This window comes from Simochromis diagramma, unplaced genomic scaffold, assembly GCF_900408965.1.
Source record: "Simochromis diagramma unplaced genomic scaffold, fSimDia1.1 OVJJ01000787.1, whole genome shotgun sequence".
NCBI classification, from domain to species: domain Eukaryota; kingdom Metazoa; phylum Chordata; class Actinopteri; order Cichliformes; family Cichlidae; genus Simochromis; species Simochromis diagramma.
The window spans coordinates 1-15,271 of NW_024387000.1; the positions used below are offsets into that span (position 1 = coordinate 1).

At 44.2% G+C, this 15,271-nt stretch overlaps 1 protein-coding gene across 1 annotated transcript; it reads right to left on the reverse strand.

Moving 5' to 3' along the window:
• Positions 1–3,830: 3,830 nt before the first annotated feature.
• LOC120739216 (interferon-inducible GTPase 1-like) lies at positions 3,831–4,540 on the reverse strand. The gene has a single exon (XM_040040910.1). It carries the CDS (start codon positions 4,353–4,355, stop codon positions 3,834–3,836), a length of 522 nt encoding a protein of 173 aa, XP_039896844.1. The 5' UTR covers positions 4,356–4,540; the 3' UTR covers positions 3,831–3,833.
• Between the last annotated feature and the right edge of the window lie 10,731 nt (positions 4,541–15,271).

The window sequence follows — 15,271 nt, forward strand, 5'->3', positions numbered from 1 at the left end:
CATTTTCAAAACTTTGTCTTTCTGATGTTTTTTTTTTAATAGCTAAAGCAACATGGCTGCTATGAGGCCAGCAAGGATCCCTGTGGCCCTACAAATGATCCAGGACGGATGGGATGAAGAGCCCATCGGAGGCATTGACTCGGACATCGGACATCTCAGATATAGAGGACCCAGACTATTGTCCCCCCCACTGAACAAGGCCAGTCAGACACAGAGGAGTCCTCCGATGAGTCCTCTGAAGAGAAAATGGATATTGAGTCTAACAGAATGAGCCCCTCTTACTGCTCTAGCCACAATATTCTGAATTAGTCGGCCAGGGCTTGCACCTGGGTTTAGTACTGTCTCCCCAATAGATGCATGGAAGATGTTCATGTCTGATAATATAATAGAAGAGGTGCTGTCATACACAAACATGGAGGCACAAGGAGTAGCCACAGACAGGGGAAAAGAGTGGAAAAATGTAATCAAACATAAGCTGGCCTTCATTTGATTGACCATTCTTGCAGGAAGTGAGAAGAACTGGGATGTACCAGTCGGTGTGCTTTTTGGGAGTCCTCTGCATAACCCATTGTACAAGGCCACTATGTCAATTCAAAGATTTAAAGATATTCGCCCGTCTTGCACTTTGATGACAAGAGGACCAGAGCCTACCGACTGAAAACAAACGACGTGGCAGCTTTCCGCTACATATGGGGCGTGTTCCTGGTCAACTGCAGGCAGAAATTCATGCATAGTGATTGTGTTACAGTGGATGAACAACTTGTGCCTTTCAGAGGGAAGACCCAGTTTTTGCAGTATATGCCGAGCAAGCTTACAAAAGTGATATACGTGATACAAAAACTCCAATTTCTTAAAATGAATGAAAAAATAAATAAAAATGCAAAGGGCCTCATGTCACAAACATGTTTTATGAGGAATACCTCAAATATGAAAATATTACAACTCTTCATTTTAAAGATTTTGAAGAATAACAACTGAGTTTACAGCAAAATGCATTGATTTTATTTGGGGTCATTTTTGACCCCACTCGTGGAAGAGTGTAGGTATTGGTAGGTTGTGCATCCAAGGGTTAAACTCTCAAAGTTCTAACCTTCGTAAAAAAATATAATAAAATAACACATACATATAGGATCTTGCGGGTGGGCACGCTACACATCATCCAGATGACCATCAGGGTGTACACCTCACCCCTGGCGTCGTTGCCCACCTCTCAATTTTAAATACACGTAGACATTGAGGGCTATCAGGAGGGACTATGTGCTTACCTGCTGCTCTCTGGCAGGTAGCTCCATGCCCTCCTGGGTTTTAAATGCACCTTAGAACACACATGCATCAACACTACATATGAGCGGGCGGAGGGAGGTTTGGAGTCTTCTCACACCCCCGGTCTCTGTTGCCTGTTGGGACGGGGGGGGGGCTGGGAGGAGGAGTTGGCCGTCCAATTGGGGTCTGGAACGTGGGGCCTCCCTGCTGCTGCGGAGTCTGGGCAGTCTGCTTCACTCCACCCAAGGGTAACACTACCTGGGTCTGGGTGCAGTTTCCCCCTCCAAGGGCAAGGGTACCTAGACCCGGGGCTTAGAGTACGCTTGGGGAGTGTGATTGTGTGTACAGCGTCTCTCTATGTCTGTCTCCACATTGGGTGAGTGTGGAGTAATTGCATATGAGAGCATGAGGGTGAGAATGGATGTTTGTATCTGTGTGTGCCTGTATGTCTGTGTCTATATGTCAGGTTGGGTATCAGACGCCACCTCTCTGGGGACATCTCAGGTCATCCAAGGTTTGGAGGCCTATCTCCCCCTACCACCACTTCCCCTGCCAGTGGCGGACTCCCTCAGACATCGGTGCGTTGGTGGTTCTTTGTGTCCGGGGATGGGCGTCCAGTTACACACCGGCTCACTCCTTGGCGGCTGCTTGTCGGTGCCTTGAGCCTGGGGCTCGCTCGGGCCACTCCGGAGGTGGGGTGCCCCCGGCCCCTCGGCCTGGGGCTCGGTCACTCAGGCACGGCTGGCTGCCGGCGGAGCTCACGGGCGCGTCACTGCAACTCCCCCTGACTTCTGCTCCGCGGCTGCTGAGTGAGCCCTCATCTGGGACTCTCCTCAGCTCTTACTGGGACAGTGGCGCGGCTGCCCCTCTGTTGGTCTTCCTTGGTCTCTTGTGTTCTGGGGGCCTCTGGATGTCTGGAGTTTTGATCTCCTCCATACCTGCTTCATGCCCTGGAGGACGGGGCTGTGGCCCCCCCACACCCTCTAGCAGATCATTACATGAAGGAACCTTTTAAAAACAAACGCGCTCACAGGTGTACACACGGGTGCTCACACACACAAACTACACCCTTTTTGGCTCCTACCTCAAAGCACACTGTGCACTGTCGATCTTACGTGCTGCACAATAATGTTTAATATTTAGTATTTACTGTTATATTCCCATATATCATCGTGATGTTGTTTATTGTATTGCTCTCTTTTTTCTTTCTCAACAGGTGATCCAGGTGATTGATAGATGGATATTTTGTCTGTTTGTTTTTTTGTTTTTTGCCCTTTATCCCCGTCCCTCTTCCCCGCTGTTTTTCTTTCCCTCTTTCTTTCTCCCTTTTCTTTTCCCCAGTCAAGTCTGTCCCGTGTTCAGCAAATGAAAATAAAATAAACAAAAAAAGCAAAGGTGAATCAAATGGACCAATACGGCAAGGCTGGGATTGGTCCATCTTTCTTCGCCTTTAGACAATAATTCTGATGGCAAAAGAACCAAACGGGACAGGCAAAAAAAAAAAAAAAAAAAAAAAAGCACGCAAAATTGCACTAAAAGAATCCGTGAAACAGTGAGGCTGCAAAAGGTGATCAGCGTTATAGCGAGGGACCACTGTAATTGTAAAGATAAGTCACAACACACCCTTTGTGAATACTAATATATAGAGACCCTTACCTGTAATCATTCATGTATGTTTTAATATCCTGTGGCTTTTTTTCACAGTTTGTTGACATGCTGTGTAGGTGTGTACTGATATCGACATAACGGGGATGACTTTGACTATTGTTCACCTGTAGTTTGAATGCTGGACATTTGCCTGTTTAAATCATAAGAACTGTCACTATACAGAGATGTGCTTCTGCTGCAGTGATGCAGTTCTGCTTGTGTTGAGTGATGTAAACAAATTTGGATATCACACTGCAAGGTACAGAAGCAGTACATCCTCCAGCCACACAGTTAGTGTTCAGTATAATAAAACTTCCTCAAAGCAGATTTAAATTATTTTATTGTCCAGTTGCAGCTGAAACACCATCATTAAATCCAGAAACTGACCTCAGGTACAAATCACACAGGTCTGCAACCAAAAAACTAAAGAGAAATTTGGGTTGTTTTTTATAGATTTTTACTCACTGAAACCGGGAAAAATATTTTAAAAATTCCATCTTATCAGGTTTTCTTGCAAAATGCTTTTAGTTTTTATTAAACGTAAAAATTTCCCTTTTTAAACTGGAATCTGGTATCCTATACCTGAGTCAAAAAAACATCCAATAATGATTTCATACATTAATTAATGCAAAATGCAAATAGAAATTGGGAGGGGGGGGGGGGGGTGTTGTGTTTGGCGGTATGAAGAAATCAGATGATCATGTCCCAAAAGGTTTATTCTGTTCACAGCCAAAGATAATGGATCTCAGAACACTTATGCATAATTAATTGTAATAAAACATTGATTTTTTTCATCTCTGTTGTGCTTTTTTTAATGTAAGCTCCTCATGTTTTGAAGAGAAACTGTACGTGATGGAGGGACATGGAGATCATTTTTTGATTTAGCACCATAAAAAACATAACATTTAACAAAAATATCTGTGTTATTTTGCATCTGAACGAGGTCGCTCACCTTGAATGCAGTCGTCTCTGATTTTTGTCAGAGTCCCCTCTGCACTGAAGTCTCTCTTTCTTCTCTCAGCATTTATATCGTCATCAATCTTTGAGCGAACAAAGTAGAACTTTTTCTCCATCTTCTGAATCTCCTGAGCGAGTTTCACATCATTCTCGTTGAACCGAACAGCTGAGATGATGATGAAGAAGTCAAACTTCTCAAATCCAACACGTTCCAGGTACGTGTCAGATGGAAAATTTTGGGTACCAACCTCCATGGTGCATTCCGTAACACCAGTAGGAGCAGATCCCTCGTCATCATCACTCACACCTCTGAAGGCATTAACAAAGGTGGATTTGCCAGAACCAGTTTTCCCAGTGATGGCGATATTCAGTGTGATGCCGTCCATCCCCAGTGGCTCCTTGACTATTCCAGCAGCTGAAGGTTTGTCATGGAGTTGTAGAGCTTTAATTCCTTTTGTAACTGATTTGCAGTCAGTTTGAACAGCCATCTTTATCCTCGATAACTGCAGTAAGAGAGATGTTGAAAGTTATTACACAACTGGAAAAATAATAATACCTAAATTTTTTTTCAGTTAACATACAAAACTGTATGATGTCAAGACCATTTCAGTGCATTGAAATTGTCTTAATACATTTCAAGGCACTGAAAATTTTAAGTTCTTAAAATTTCCTTCCATAATATCGGAGGAGTAGAGCTGGGCGATAGAACGATAACGATATGTATTGCGAAATAACTTTTTCTCGATAGAAAAATGAAACTATTGCGATAGACATCTCTCTCTCTCTTCCTCTCTTAAAAAAGCCGAACCAATTACAGCCGCAGCGTCACGTCACATGACTTGTTACGTACAGCACAAGTGCCAAGCCGCACATGTGTATTTGTTTGGGAAGCAGCCAGCTGCCGTGCCGGCCGGGTAATGGAGGCGGGTAATGAGTGTGCCGACTAGAGAAAAATCAACCGAGAGCGTGACCGAAGGTTACCAAAGAGAAAACAGATGATGGTTCCAATGCTGGAGAGATTGTCGAAAGGAAGGCCAGAGAAGTTGCATAGTGTGGAGGTATTTTGGCTATTTGAAGTCTTACAAAAAACAGAGTAGCGCGCCCTGTAAATTGTGCCAAAAGCATGTTCCCACAAAGTCACAAACCTTTTTGATCACCTGAAGCAGTGCCACCCACTAGAGCACGCTCAATCTCTGACTGAAAGGGCTTTCGTCATTGAAAACAACCAGGGGAATCCCTGCGAAGCAGCAACAGTCAATTGAGTCGGCTTTCTCCAGCGTCTTACCATATGACAAAAAAACTAAGAGACAGCGACATAACGAATGCCATAGCCTACTGTCTTGCTAAAGACATGCTACCAATAAATGAAGGATTCAAGCAGCTAATTAAGGTAATGGATCCTTGTTACAAACTCCATGGACGTAAACATTTCTCTCAGACAGCGCTTCCAAAGCTATATAGAGAGTGCCATGAGGGTGTTGAGAAGGAGCTACAAACTGTGTTGTTCTTCGCTACTACATCCGACATGTAGTCAAGTTGCACGTCAGAAACTTACCTTAGCCTTACTGCCCAATATATCGACCAAGACTGGAATCTCTACGTCTCTTAGCTTTTTTGTCATATGGGCTGCCTTTTGTGTAGATTGCAATATTTGCCTTTATTTATCTGAAATTGAAGTCTCAGACACAGTGTGATTTTATCCTGGTGGAAGCAAAGCAGGAAAACTGAGGGAGTTCACGACGATGTTTATGTGAAGCGCAGTTTGGATCTTCTTTTGTTGCTGGTTCAGTCAATATTGTTTGGAGAGAGATCAAACTAACAGCTTTAGAATCAGCGCAAGAAGGGCGTGAACACAAAGTGCGGACCCGCCGAAACATCAGAATCAGCGAGCTGTCGGCTTTCAGCCCCGACCGTGTCCGTGCTGTCGGGTGAAAAAGTCACATCTGACTGATTCTGATCCATCGGTGGGTCGAGCTTTGTGTTTACGTCTTTGTGCAGAATCCGTGTTCCTGCTCTCATTTACTGTTTTAGCTGTTTGGTGGTTGTTGAAATTTTGTGAGGTTTAAGCTGAGATTCTGGCATTTCGGGCAAAATAAAATTATATTAAAAAAATCGATTCAGGATTTTAATGAATTGATATCACGTTATCCAAGCCAGAATTGATTTTAATCGATAAATCGATAATCAAAACCCACCCCTACAAAGGTTTCACAGAGCCAAAGTAGTGTGATTTACATGCACAAACTGGAGTCTATTAGATAGATACAGTGGGGCAAAAAAGTATTTAGTCAGCCACCGATTGTGCAAGTTCCCCCACTTAAAATGATGACAGAGGTCAGTAATTTGCACCAGAGGTACACTTCAACTGTGAGAGACAGAATGTGAAAAAAAAAAACCATGAATCCACATGGTAGGATTTGTAAAGAATTTATTCGTAAATCAGGGTGGAAAATAAGCATTTGGTCACCTCAAACAAGGAAAATCTCTGGCTCTCACAGACCTGTAACGTCTTCTGTAAGAAGCTTTTCTGTCCCCCACTCGTTACCTGTATGAATGGCACCTGTTTGAACTCATCATCTGTATAAAAGACACCTGTCCACAGCCTCAAACAGTCAGACTCCAAACTCCGCCATGGCCAAGACCAAAGAGCTTTCGAAGGACACCAGGAAAAGTATTGTAGACCTGCACCAGACTGGGAAGAGTGAATCTACAATAGGCAAGCAGCTTGGTGTGAAAAAATCAACTGTGGGAGCAATCATCAGAAAATGGAAGACATACAAGACCACTGATAATCTCCCACGATCTGGGGCTCCACGCAAGATCTCATCCCGTGGGGTCAAAATGATCATGAGAACGGTGAGCAAAGATCCCAGAACCACACGGGGGGACCTGGTGAATGACCTGCAGAGAGCTGGGACCAAAGTAACAAAGGTCACCATCAGTAACACACTACAACGGCAGGGAATCAAATCCCGCAGTGCCAGACGTGTTCCGCTGCTGAAGCCAGTGCATGTCCAGGCCCGTCTGAAGTTTGCCAGAGAGCACATGGATGATACAGCAGAGGATTGGGAGAATGTCATGTGGTCAGATGAAACCAAAGTAGAACTTTTTGGTATAAACTCAACTCGTCGTGTTTGGAGGAAGAAGAATACTGAGTTGCATCCCAAGAACACCATACCTACTGTGAAGCATGGGGGTGGAAACATCATGCTATGGGGCTGTTTTTCTGCCAAGGGGACAGGACGACTGATCCGTGTTAAGGACAGAATGAATGGGGCCATGTATCGTGAGATTTTGAGCCAAAACCTCCTTCCATCAGTGAGAACTTTGAAGATGAAACGCGGCTGGGTCTTCCAACATGACAATGATCCAAAACACACCGCCCGGGCAACAAAGGAGTGGCTCCGTAAGAAGCATTTGAAAGTCCTGGAGTGGCCTAGCCAGTCTCCAGACCTCAACCCCATAGAAAATCTGTGGCGGGAGTTGAAAGTCCGTGTTGCTCGGCGACAGCCCCAAAACATCACTGCTCTCGAGAAGATCTGCATGGAGGAGTGGGCCAAAATACCAGCTACTGTGTGTGCAAACCTGGTAAAGACCTATAGTAAACTTTGACCTCTGTTATTGCCAACAAAGGTTATGTTACAAAGTATTGAGTTGTATTTTTGTTATTGACCAAATACTTATTTTCCACCCTGATTTACGAATAAATTCTTTACAAATCCTACCATGTGGATTCATGGATTTTTTTTTTTCACATTCCGTCTCTCACAGTTGAAGTGTACCTCTGGTGCAAATTACTGACCTCTGTCATCATTTTAGGTGGGGGAACTTGCACAGTCGGTGGCTGACTAAATACTTTTTTGCCCCACTGTACGTGTATGATTTAAAAGCCTGTGAATGTAAGATCGAAAGTTAAGCAGACAGAAACAGCAGCTCCTCCTCCCAGTCATGTATTTCAGGTAGAACCGGTCCTCCACCCTGACAACAACAGAGAGGACATTCACTAACATTAAACCTGACTGTCCTTTTCAGGACACTGCACGAAAAATTTATGTTCTTTAATCAATATTTAATAAATCTGGAATTTACAGGAAAGTGTCATCTGTGCTCCATCATCTTCTTTTTTTTTTTTTCTTCTTTTGCCTGTCCCGTTTGGCTCTTTTGCCATCAGAATTGTTGTCTAAAGGCAAAGAAAGATGCCCAACGGATTTACTTTACCAAATTGACCATCCCAGCCTTGCCATAATGGTCCATTTGATTCACCTTTTATTGTTTATTTTATTTTCAGGATTTCTGGATATCAGCCACCTCCTCTATCTGCCGGTGGTACATATCGTGCAGGGGCCTGTCCTTCCATGATGGTTCCTCGTCTCCCTCCTCTTTCTTGGGTTTCTGCTGCCTGAGGTATTCACTGAGCACTCAGTCAGTTGGGGCCATCTTCCCAATGTATTCTTGGATGTTCGTTGTCTCATCCTGGACCGTGGTGCTGACACTCACCAGTCCCCGGCCTCCTTCCTTCCGCTTAGCGTACAGCCTCAGGGTGCTGGACTTGGGGTGAAACCCTCCATGCATGGTAAGGAGCTTTCTTGTCTTGATGTCAGTGGCTTCTATCTCCTCCTTTGGCCAGCCTATTACCCCAGCAGGGTACCTGATCACGGGCAGGGCGTACGTGTTGATGGGCCAGATCTTGTTCTTACCGTTCACCTGACTCCTCAGGACTTGCCTGACCCTCTGCAGGTACTTGGTGGTTGCAGCTTTCCTAGCGGCCTCTTCCTGGTTTCCATTCGCCTGCGGGATCCCCAGGTACTTGTAGCTGTCATCTATGTCTGCAATGTTGCCTTCTGGTAGTTCGATCCCCTCAGTTCTGACTACCGTACCTTCCCTCTCTTTGCCGAGCGCCTGGCAGCACAAATGAACCAGCTGCTAGTTGACGAGAGACACCCGGAATGGCTAACCGAAAGCCGGACAGTCCTGATCCTCAAGGACCCCCAGAAAGGACCGGTCCCCTCCAACTACCGACCAATAACCTGCCTCAGCACCACGTGGAAGCTCCTGTCAGGCATCATAGCGGCTAAGATGAACAGGCACATGGGTCAATACATGAGCGGGACACAGAAAGGGATGGGCAAGACTACCAGAGGCGCAAAACACCAGCTACTGGCAGACCAAGCAGTCAGCCGAGACTGCAGGACCAGACTGACCAACCTGTGCTCTGCCTGGATTAATTGCAAGAAGGTCTATGACTCAATGCCCCACACCTGGATCCTGGAATGCCTAGAACTATATAAGATCAACAGGACCCTGAGAGCCTTCATCAGGAACTCAATGGGGATGTGGCGGACAACACTAGAGGCCAACTCCAAGCCCATAGCCTCGTTATTTATATACATATATATATTATACTATTTACATAAACCAAAGACTAAAGACATTTTCTAAAAAGTAGGAATGACAGCATTATTTATTTTACCATAGGTAAATTATACTACAGTCCGTTTGACACTGACCACTACCAGTTAATTCTGAGCAAACATGTCATGGTCCAGAGGTTGCTGGGATGAGGATGAAGAAACCTTCCTAAAAGTTATTTGCATTCTGCTGTGGATGACATATCTTGAGACCGGAAGTATGACTGAAAAAAATGCAATATGTTGTGAGAAACAAACAAAAATGTCACCTTTAATTAATTTCTTGTATTTTTGTTTAGACTTTCGCACATTTTAACAGCATGAACACTCCTTCGGCTTCTGCCTGTGCTGAGTGGGAGTATTGTTTTAGTGACGCAGAAACCACTTAACGCTGCAAATACACTTTCTGTCGAAAGTAGAAAAACCTACAGAACAGTCAGTTGTATGACTGTTTTCTTGAAAGGACAGATGGTTTCTATTGAGATCATTTAATGAATGGGCAGCACAGTGTTCCCCTCTCTGTGAAAATTAGATAACCCACTGGCCTCTCTCTTTTTCTAAATAAGAAGATATTTATTTATTGTTTAAACTTTGGATGTCAGTCTTTGAGTGAATGGCAGCCTATACTGGTCTTCACAATCCACAGAAAAAAAAACAAACAAACCCTGTAACAGTTGTTGAAATGTTAGTATTTGACCACTAGATGGAGCTCTTGTAATGATAATGTAATTAACGCATTTTATTTTGTATGTTTTATTTTTATGTTGAGCATGTTAACATTTTCCTATTTGCATGCCGGGTTGGTGTACTGTTAATTTGATACATGGAAAATAGCCGGTTAATTTTGTAAGTTTAAGGTAAGAGCAGAAGTCGCTTCCTGATTTAGGAAGTAAAGTCAGAGAAGTTGCTCAGGGTCTAGCCGTGTGAATGTCAAAGAAGAAATAACAATTAAGTTCTAAAAACACCGGTTTGTCTACTTGCAGGCCAAAGTGGTATGTTTGTTTATATTTTGTGAATTTTATATTGCAATATGTTTTAATGCTGAAATATAATTTCCTTGTACATCTGTATTCATCAGTTCTACGGTGTACCTGTGTACGTTAAGAGAAGCACAGTAAACATCAGTAAAGAAGAACTCTCGTGTCTCTCGTGTATGTGTACAAGCCGGTATAAACCCAATTCAATTCAACTGTGTTTATATAATCACAACAATAACAGTGACAACAGTCTCCTCAAGGCCCTTCATACTGTAAGGTAAAGACGGCACAATAATGCAAACAACAATGATAGAACTTAACTTACACACGTATCCGCTGGTAATAAATTCAATTAAATTCAGTTTTATTTATATAGCGCCAAATCACAACAGCAGTCGCGTCAAGGCGACTGTTATAAATACAATCAAAAACACTAACATGTCCCGCCCAGGTTACTGAAGCCCGTCTAGAATCGCCACTGACAGCTACAACCAACCGCGCGCACTCTTTCCTTTTCTACGTGATCACGGAAAATGTGCCCACGGACTGACGTAAAGAACAGAAAGTCTAATCACATGATGGAAGTTTACCTGCACGCTGTGCTTTTGAAGCGATGATGAGTACTGTCTGTAGCTGGTGGAGGTCTGTCTGTACAGAGTGCAGCCTTGTACTACTCTCAGCTGAACTCTGCTCCCACCCATATGAGTAGCCCCGCCCCTTGATGGCTTGCTCTTTGGTCTTTCTGTAGCTGTTGTTTTCTGTACTTAAGAAAAGAAAAAGAAAAGGTACACTACAGACTGGAAAACTGAAAGTAAATTTTAAGATGTTGATGGATCACTTGGAGCAACTGCAGGTGGAGCACAAAGTGCTAGGAAATTTACAGTTTCCACAGACATAACCTGTGTATTAATGCTTGCTTGTTACAGGACAAACGCTCCCCCTCCTCACAAATCCCAGATTAACACTTTGGTTGAGATTAAACTACATTTTGTGTGAATAAATATATTTTATATTTTTTACATTTATATTTTATATTTTGGTATACTTTTGATCAGACAAGAGAGGGTTTTCAGGAAAAACTGTTAAATGTTCAGTTTCTATGCCATATGTAAAAACAAGATCTAGAGCAGGGGTCGGCAACCTTGGGCACGCGAAGGGTTAACTGATGGCACGACCATAGCTGGATTCATTTTTATGAGCCTATGTTTTGTTTTGTTTTTTGTAATGGTATAAAGGTCTGAGTGTCAGGTGAACTGAACTTCAGGTAAGAAGTTGACAGGGGATTTCTAAGAATCACCCCACAGTTCTTCAGCTGAGACACCTGAGTTAGAACACAAACACTGCAGTTGTCTTTACTCGCGAGGACGGTCACAGAGCGCTCGTACAAGAGGCACTCACGGACTCGCGCTCTGTCACTGTCTGCATTCTTTATTTATACAAGCTTGTGTGTGTACAAAGATATCAAAGTTATTCTAAGAACTCAGAGCTGAGGTTCCCCTTTACTAAATCTGTATGTTCTTAGAAAAGAGCAAGCTGTTAGTTGCTAAATAAATTTATCACACAAGAGTTTATGTGAAAAGTCACATAGACATGTGGATTGCTTAGTGATCCATAAAAAGACACATTTCATGTAGCTGATCACACTATGTACAATTTTCTTTTGACAGAAGTTATGACCTGCAGTCTATCTGGTCAGATATAAACCAAGTTTAGGTGGAGTTTATTTTCGTTGTGCTGACTTTTAACAGTCAGTTACAATATCTCAGCTAGCATGACGAGTTTCTATACAGCTGGGTGGGTGCTCTGATGTTACTGATAGTGAAATTTATTTTATTCATAAGGTTAGTTAGTAGAGTTGCCAACCGTCCTGTATTCAGAGAAAATATTGCGCGTTTCGTGTTGAGCTGAAAAGAAACACAGTTTGTCCAGGACTTCAGCTACAATGAAAAAGACAAAGCTGGAGTTACTCTGTGTCTTTGCTGCACAGCCGCCTCTTCTCTCATTCTCTCCCCTCCCTCTCCTGTTTCTACTTCAATCATGAAACTGATCAATGATCAGCTGATCAGCTTTTCTCTCTTATTTGTTTATCGCCCACTTTGCGCCAGAAAGAGGAAACCAGCGGATGTCGCGTTAAACAACAGCAGCACGTTTAAGCTTGATCAGCTGTTGTTAGAATTTATTTAATATTAATTTCTAGTATCAGCTGATGTTTGCTGGAGCCACAGCTGTAAAGCTGCTGGTCATGATATGGTTTGGTTATGTGGTGAGAGGGAAACATGAAGATGAAACCAGGAGATGTCCTTACTGAATCATCAGAGCTGAACAGGTGATGGAGAAACAGGTTTACCTTTTAGTTAACATGAATGAGTTGAAGTTATGAACTGTTTCTGAGAGACAAATAACACCAGGATCCTTTTTTAGGTAGCTGACAGCTGGTAACTGTGCAGGGGCGGGTCTAGCAAAGTGTTGCCAGGGGGGCAGGTAGGGCATTAACAGGGAAAGGGGGGCACAAAGAAATACACTCTTATTCTCATTTAAAATATCTAGCTTTTATTAATTATCTGAATCTTACATCCAAAGTTGTTATCTAACATAAAATGTATAGAAATCATACATATACCAACAAGACAACGTACATCACTGTCACAACAGCGTTTGTTTTCATTCAAAGGCTTTATAGCTTTTCCTGTAATACCTGGTCCAGTCCTGGGGGGCGGGGCTACATCACACTCGGGCTTTGGAGCGTGATGTCACGGGAGGGGGCATGGTCATTTTTGGTCGAGCTGCCATGTTAGTAGGCCAAACAAAGGGCTACAGGAGTGAAAGCACACGGAAACATCAGCTATGGCTCGTACTTGCTGTGTTGTCGGTTGCAACGTTAGATCACACAATCGGGAAGGGAATAAGCTGGAAAATTGGCTCTCTTTTTATCGTTTCCCCTCCTGGAAGCAACGCGAGGGATGTCATGTATGTTACCAAACGAAGATGTCAGGACTGGATAGTATGGCGTTATTTTTGTGCCACTATTCTGAGCGCACATAAAAAAAAGTTTGCAGGTTCTTTTTTTTTAAGCGAAGAAAAGCTGAATTTGAGTGAACAAAATTCATTGCTGTGTGCAAAAAATGTATTTCCGTGTTTGCTATTATCCACACACACACACAACAGCAGCCCGTCTCGCTCAGTTTTTGCATTTGCACTCGCTCGCAATGTGTTGCTCGCGCTGTCAACATTTCTGCCCGTGCGCGCTCAACTCTTTCTCTACACCGTTATATTTGTGCCACAAAACCAGCCAATCACAGACTTGGATGCAAAAAAATCTGATTGGCTGTTTTGGTCTCCAATCAGCTCAAAATGACGAAATGCAATATCCCAGAATCCATTTCGTCCAAAACTCAAATGAGGCAGTGGCGGAAGAACAGGATGTCCTGTTCGGTATTTCTGTTTTGAGCTATTTGTGTGATGTGAAATAATTTGACTGTAAAAGTGAAAGCCTGGTGCCGGTGCGTCGAGCCACCTGGGGGGCTCTTCAACTGGTGGGGGAGATTGTCACATCTTGCAGGAGCTTTCCTCTCTTCAGGAACTCTCTCTGCAGGAGGGGGAGATACAGGAGAGGTGGAGGAAAATCTCAGCCTGGGCGTATATTGTCTTATGTAGTCTGGAAGATGAGTGGATGGTGGGGTGGGTGCAGTTTTCTCTGTGGTGGGGCTGGGCGGCGCTGCTGCACTGGGCCCCGGTCTGGATGGGCCTGGGCCCCCTTTCCCTGGCGGGTCGCGGAGTATGGGGGTGCCTACTGGGGTCAGCGGGGGTGCTGGCCCCAGGGAGGGGTTACCTGCCCCTCCCTTCCTTCCCTCCCCATCTCCAGCTGCCTCCCTCTTCCCCCTCCACCACAACCACCCACACATGCAGGGCCTTGGAGTAGGGGTATGTCACCAGGGTGCAGAGGAGGCTACCCCCCCGTCCCCTTCTGGCTGCCTCTGCCTCAATTTTATCCCACAACTTAGACATTCACATTACTCACACTCTCATTACACATACATATAGGATCTTGGGGGTGGGCACGATACACGGAGTCCAAATTACCATCAGGGTGTACACCTCACCCCTGGCGTCGTTGCCCACCTCTCAATTTTATTTTATTTTATTTTATTTTATTTTATTTTTTTTGTGCCTGTCCCGTTTGGCTCTTTTGCCATCAGAATTGTTGTCTAAAGGCAAAGAAAGATGCCCAACGGATTTATTTTACCAAACTGACCATCCCAGCCTTGCCGTAATGGTCCATTTGATTCACCTTTTATTGTTTATTTTATTTTCACTTACTGAATACGGGACAGACTTGACTGGGGGAAAGAAGGGGAGAAAGAAAGAGGGGAAGAGAAACAGCTGAGAAGAGGGACGGGGGAGAAGGGCAAAAGACAAAAACCAACAGAATGGGCAGAGAAAAAAAAAATGCATATATCAATCACCTGGATCACCTGCTGAGAAAGAAAAAAGAAAGCAAGCAGAAGAGAACAAGAGTAATAGAATAAACAACATCACAATGATATATGGGAATATGACAGTAAATACTAAATGTTAAACATTATTGTGCAGCACATAAGATCAACAGAACACAGTGTGCTTTGAGGTAGGAGCCAAAAAGGGTGTAGTTTGTGGGTGTGATCACCCGTGTGTACACCTGTGAGCATGGACGCGCTTGTTTTTTGTTTTTTTTAAAAGGTTCCTTCATGTAATAATCTGCTAGAGGGTGTGGGGGGGCCACAGCCCCGTCCTCCAGGGCGTGAAGCAGGTGTGGAGGAGATCAAGACTCCAGACATCCAGAGGCCCCCAGAACACAAGAGACCAAGGAAGACCAACAGAGGGGCAGCTGCGCCACTGTCCCGGAAAGAGCTGAGGAGAGTCCCAGATGAGGGCTCACTCAGCAGCCGCGGAGCAGAAGCCAGGGGGAGTTGCAGTGACGCGCCCGTGAGCTCCGCCGGCAGCCAGCTGCGCCTGAGTGACCGAGCCCCAGGCCGAGAGGCC

What these genes read in the sequence shown, in the direction of transcription:
- LOC120739216 (XM_040040910.1), bottom strand. Translation starts at nt 4,355, where the DNA reads ATGGCTGTTCAAACTGACTGCAAATCAGTTACAAAAGGAATTAAAGCT.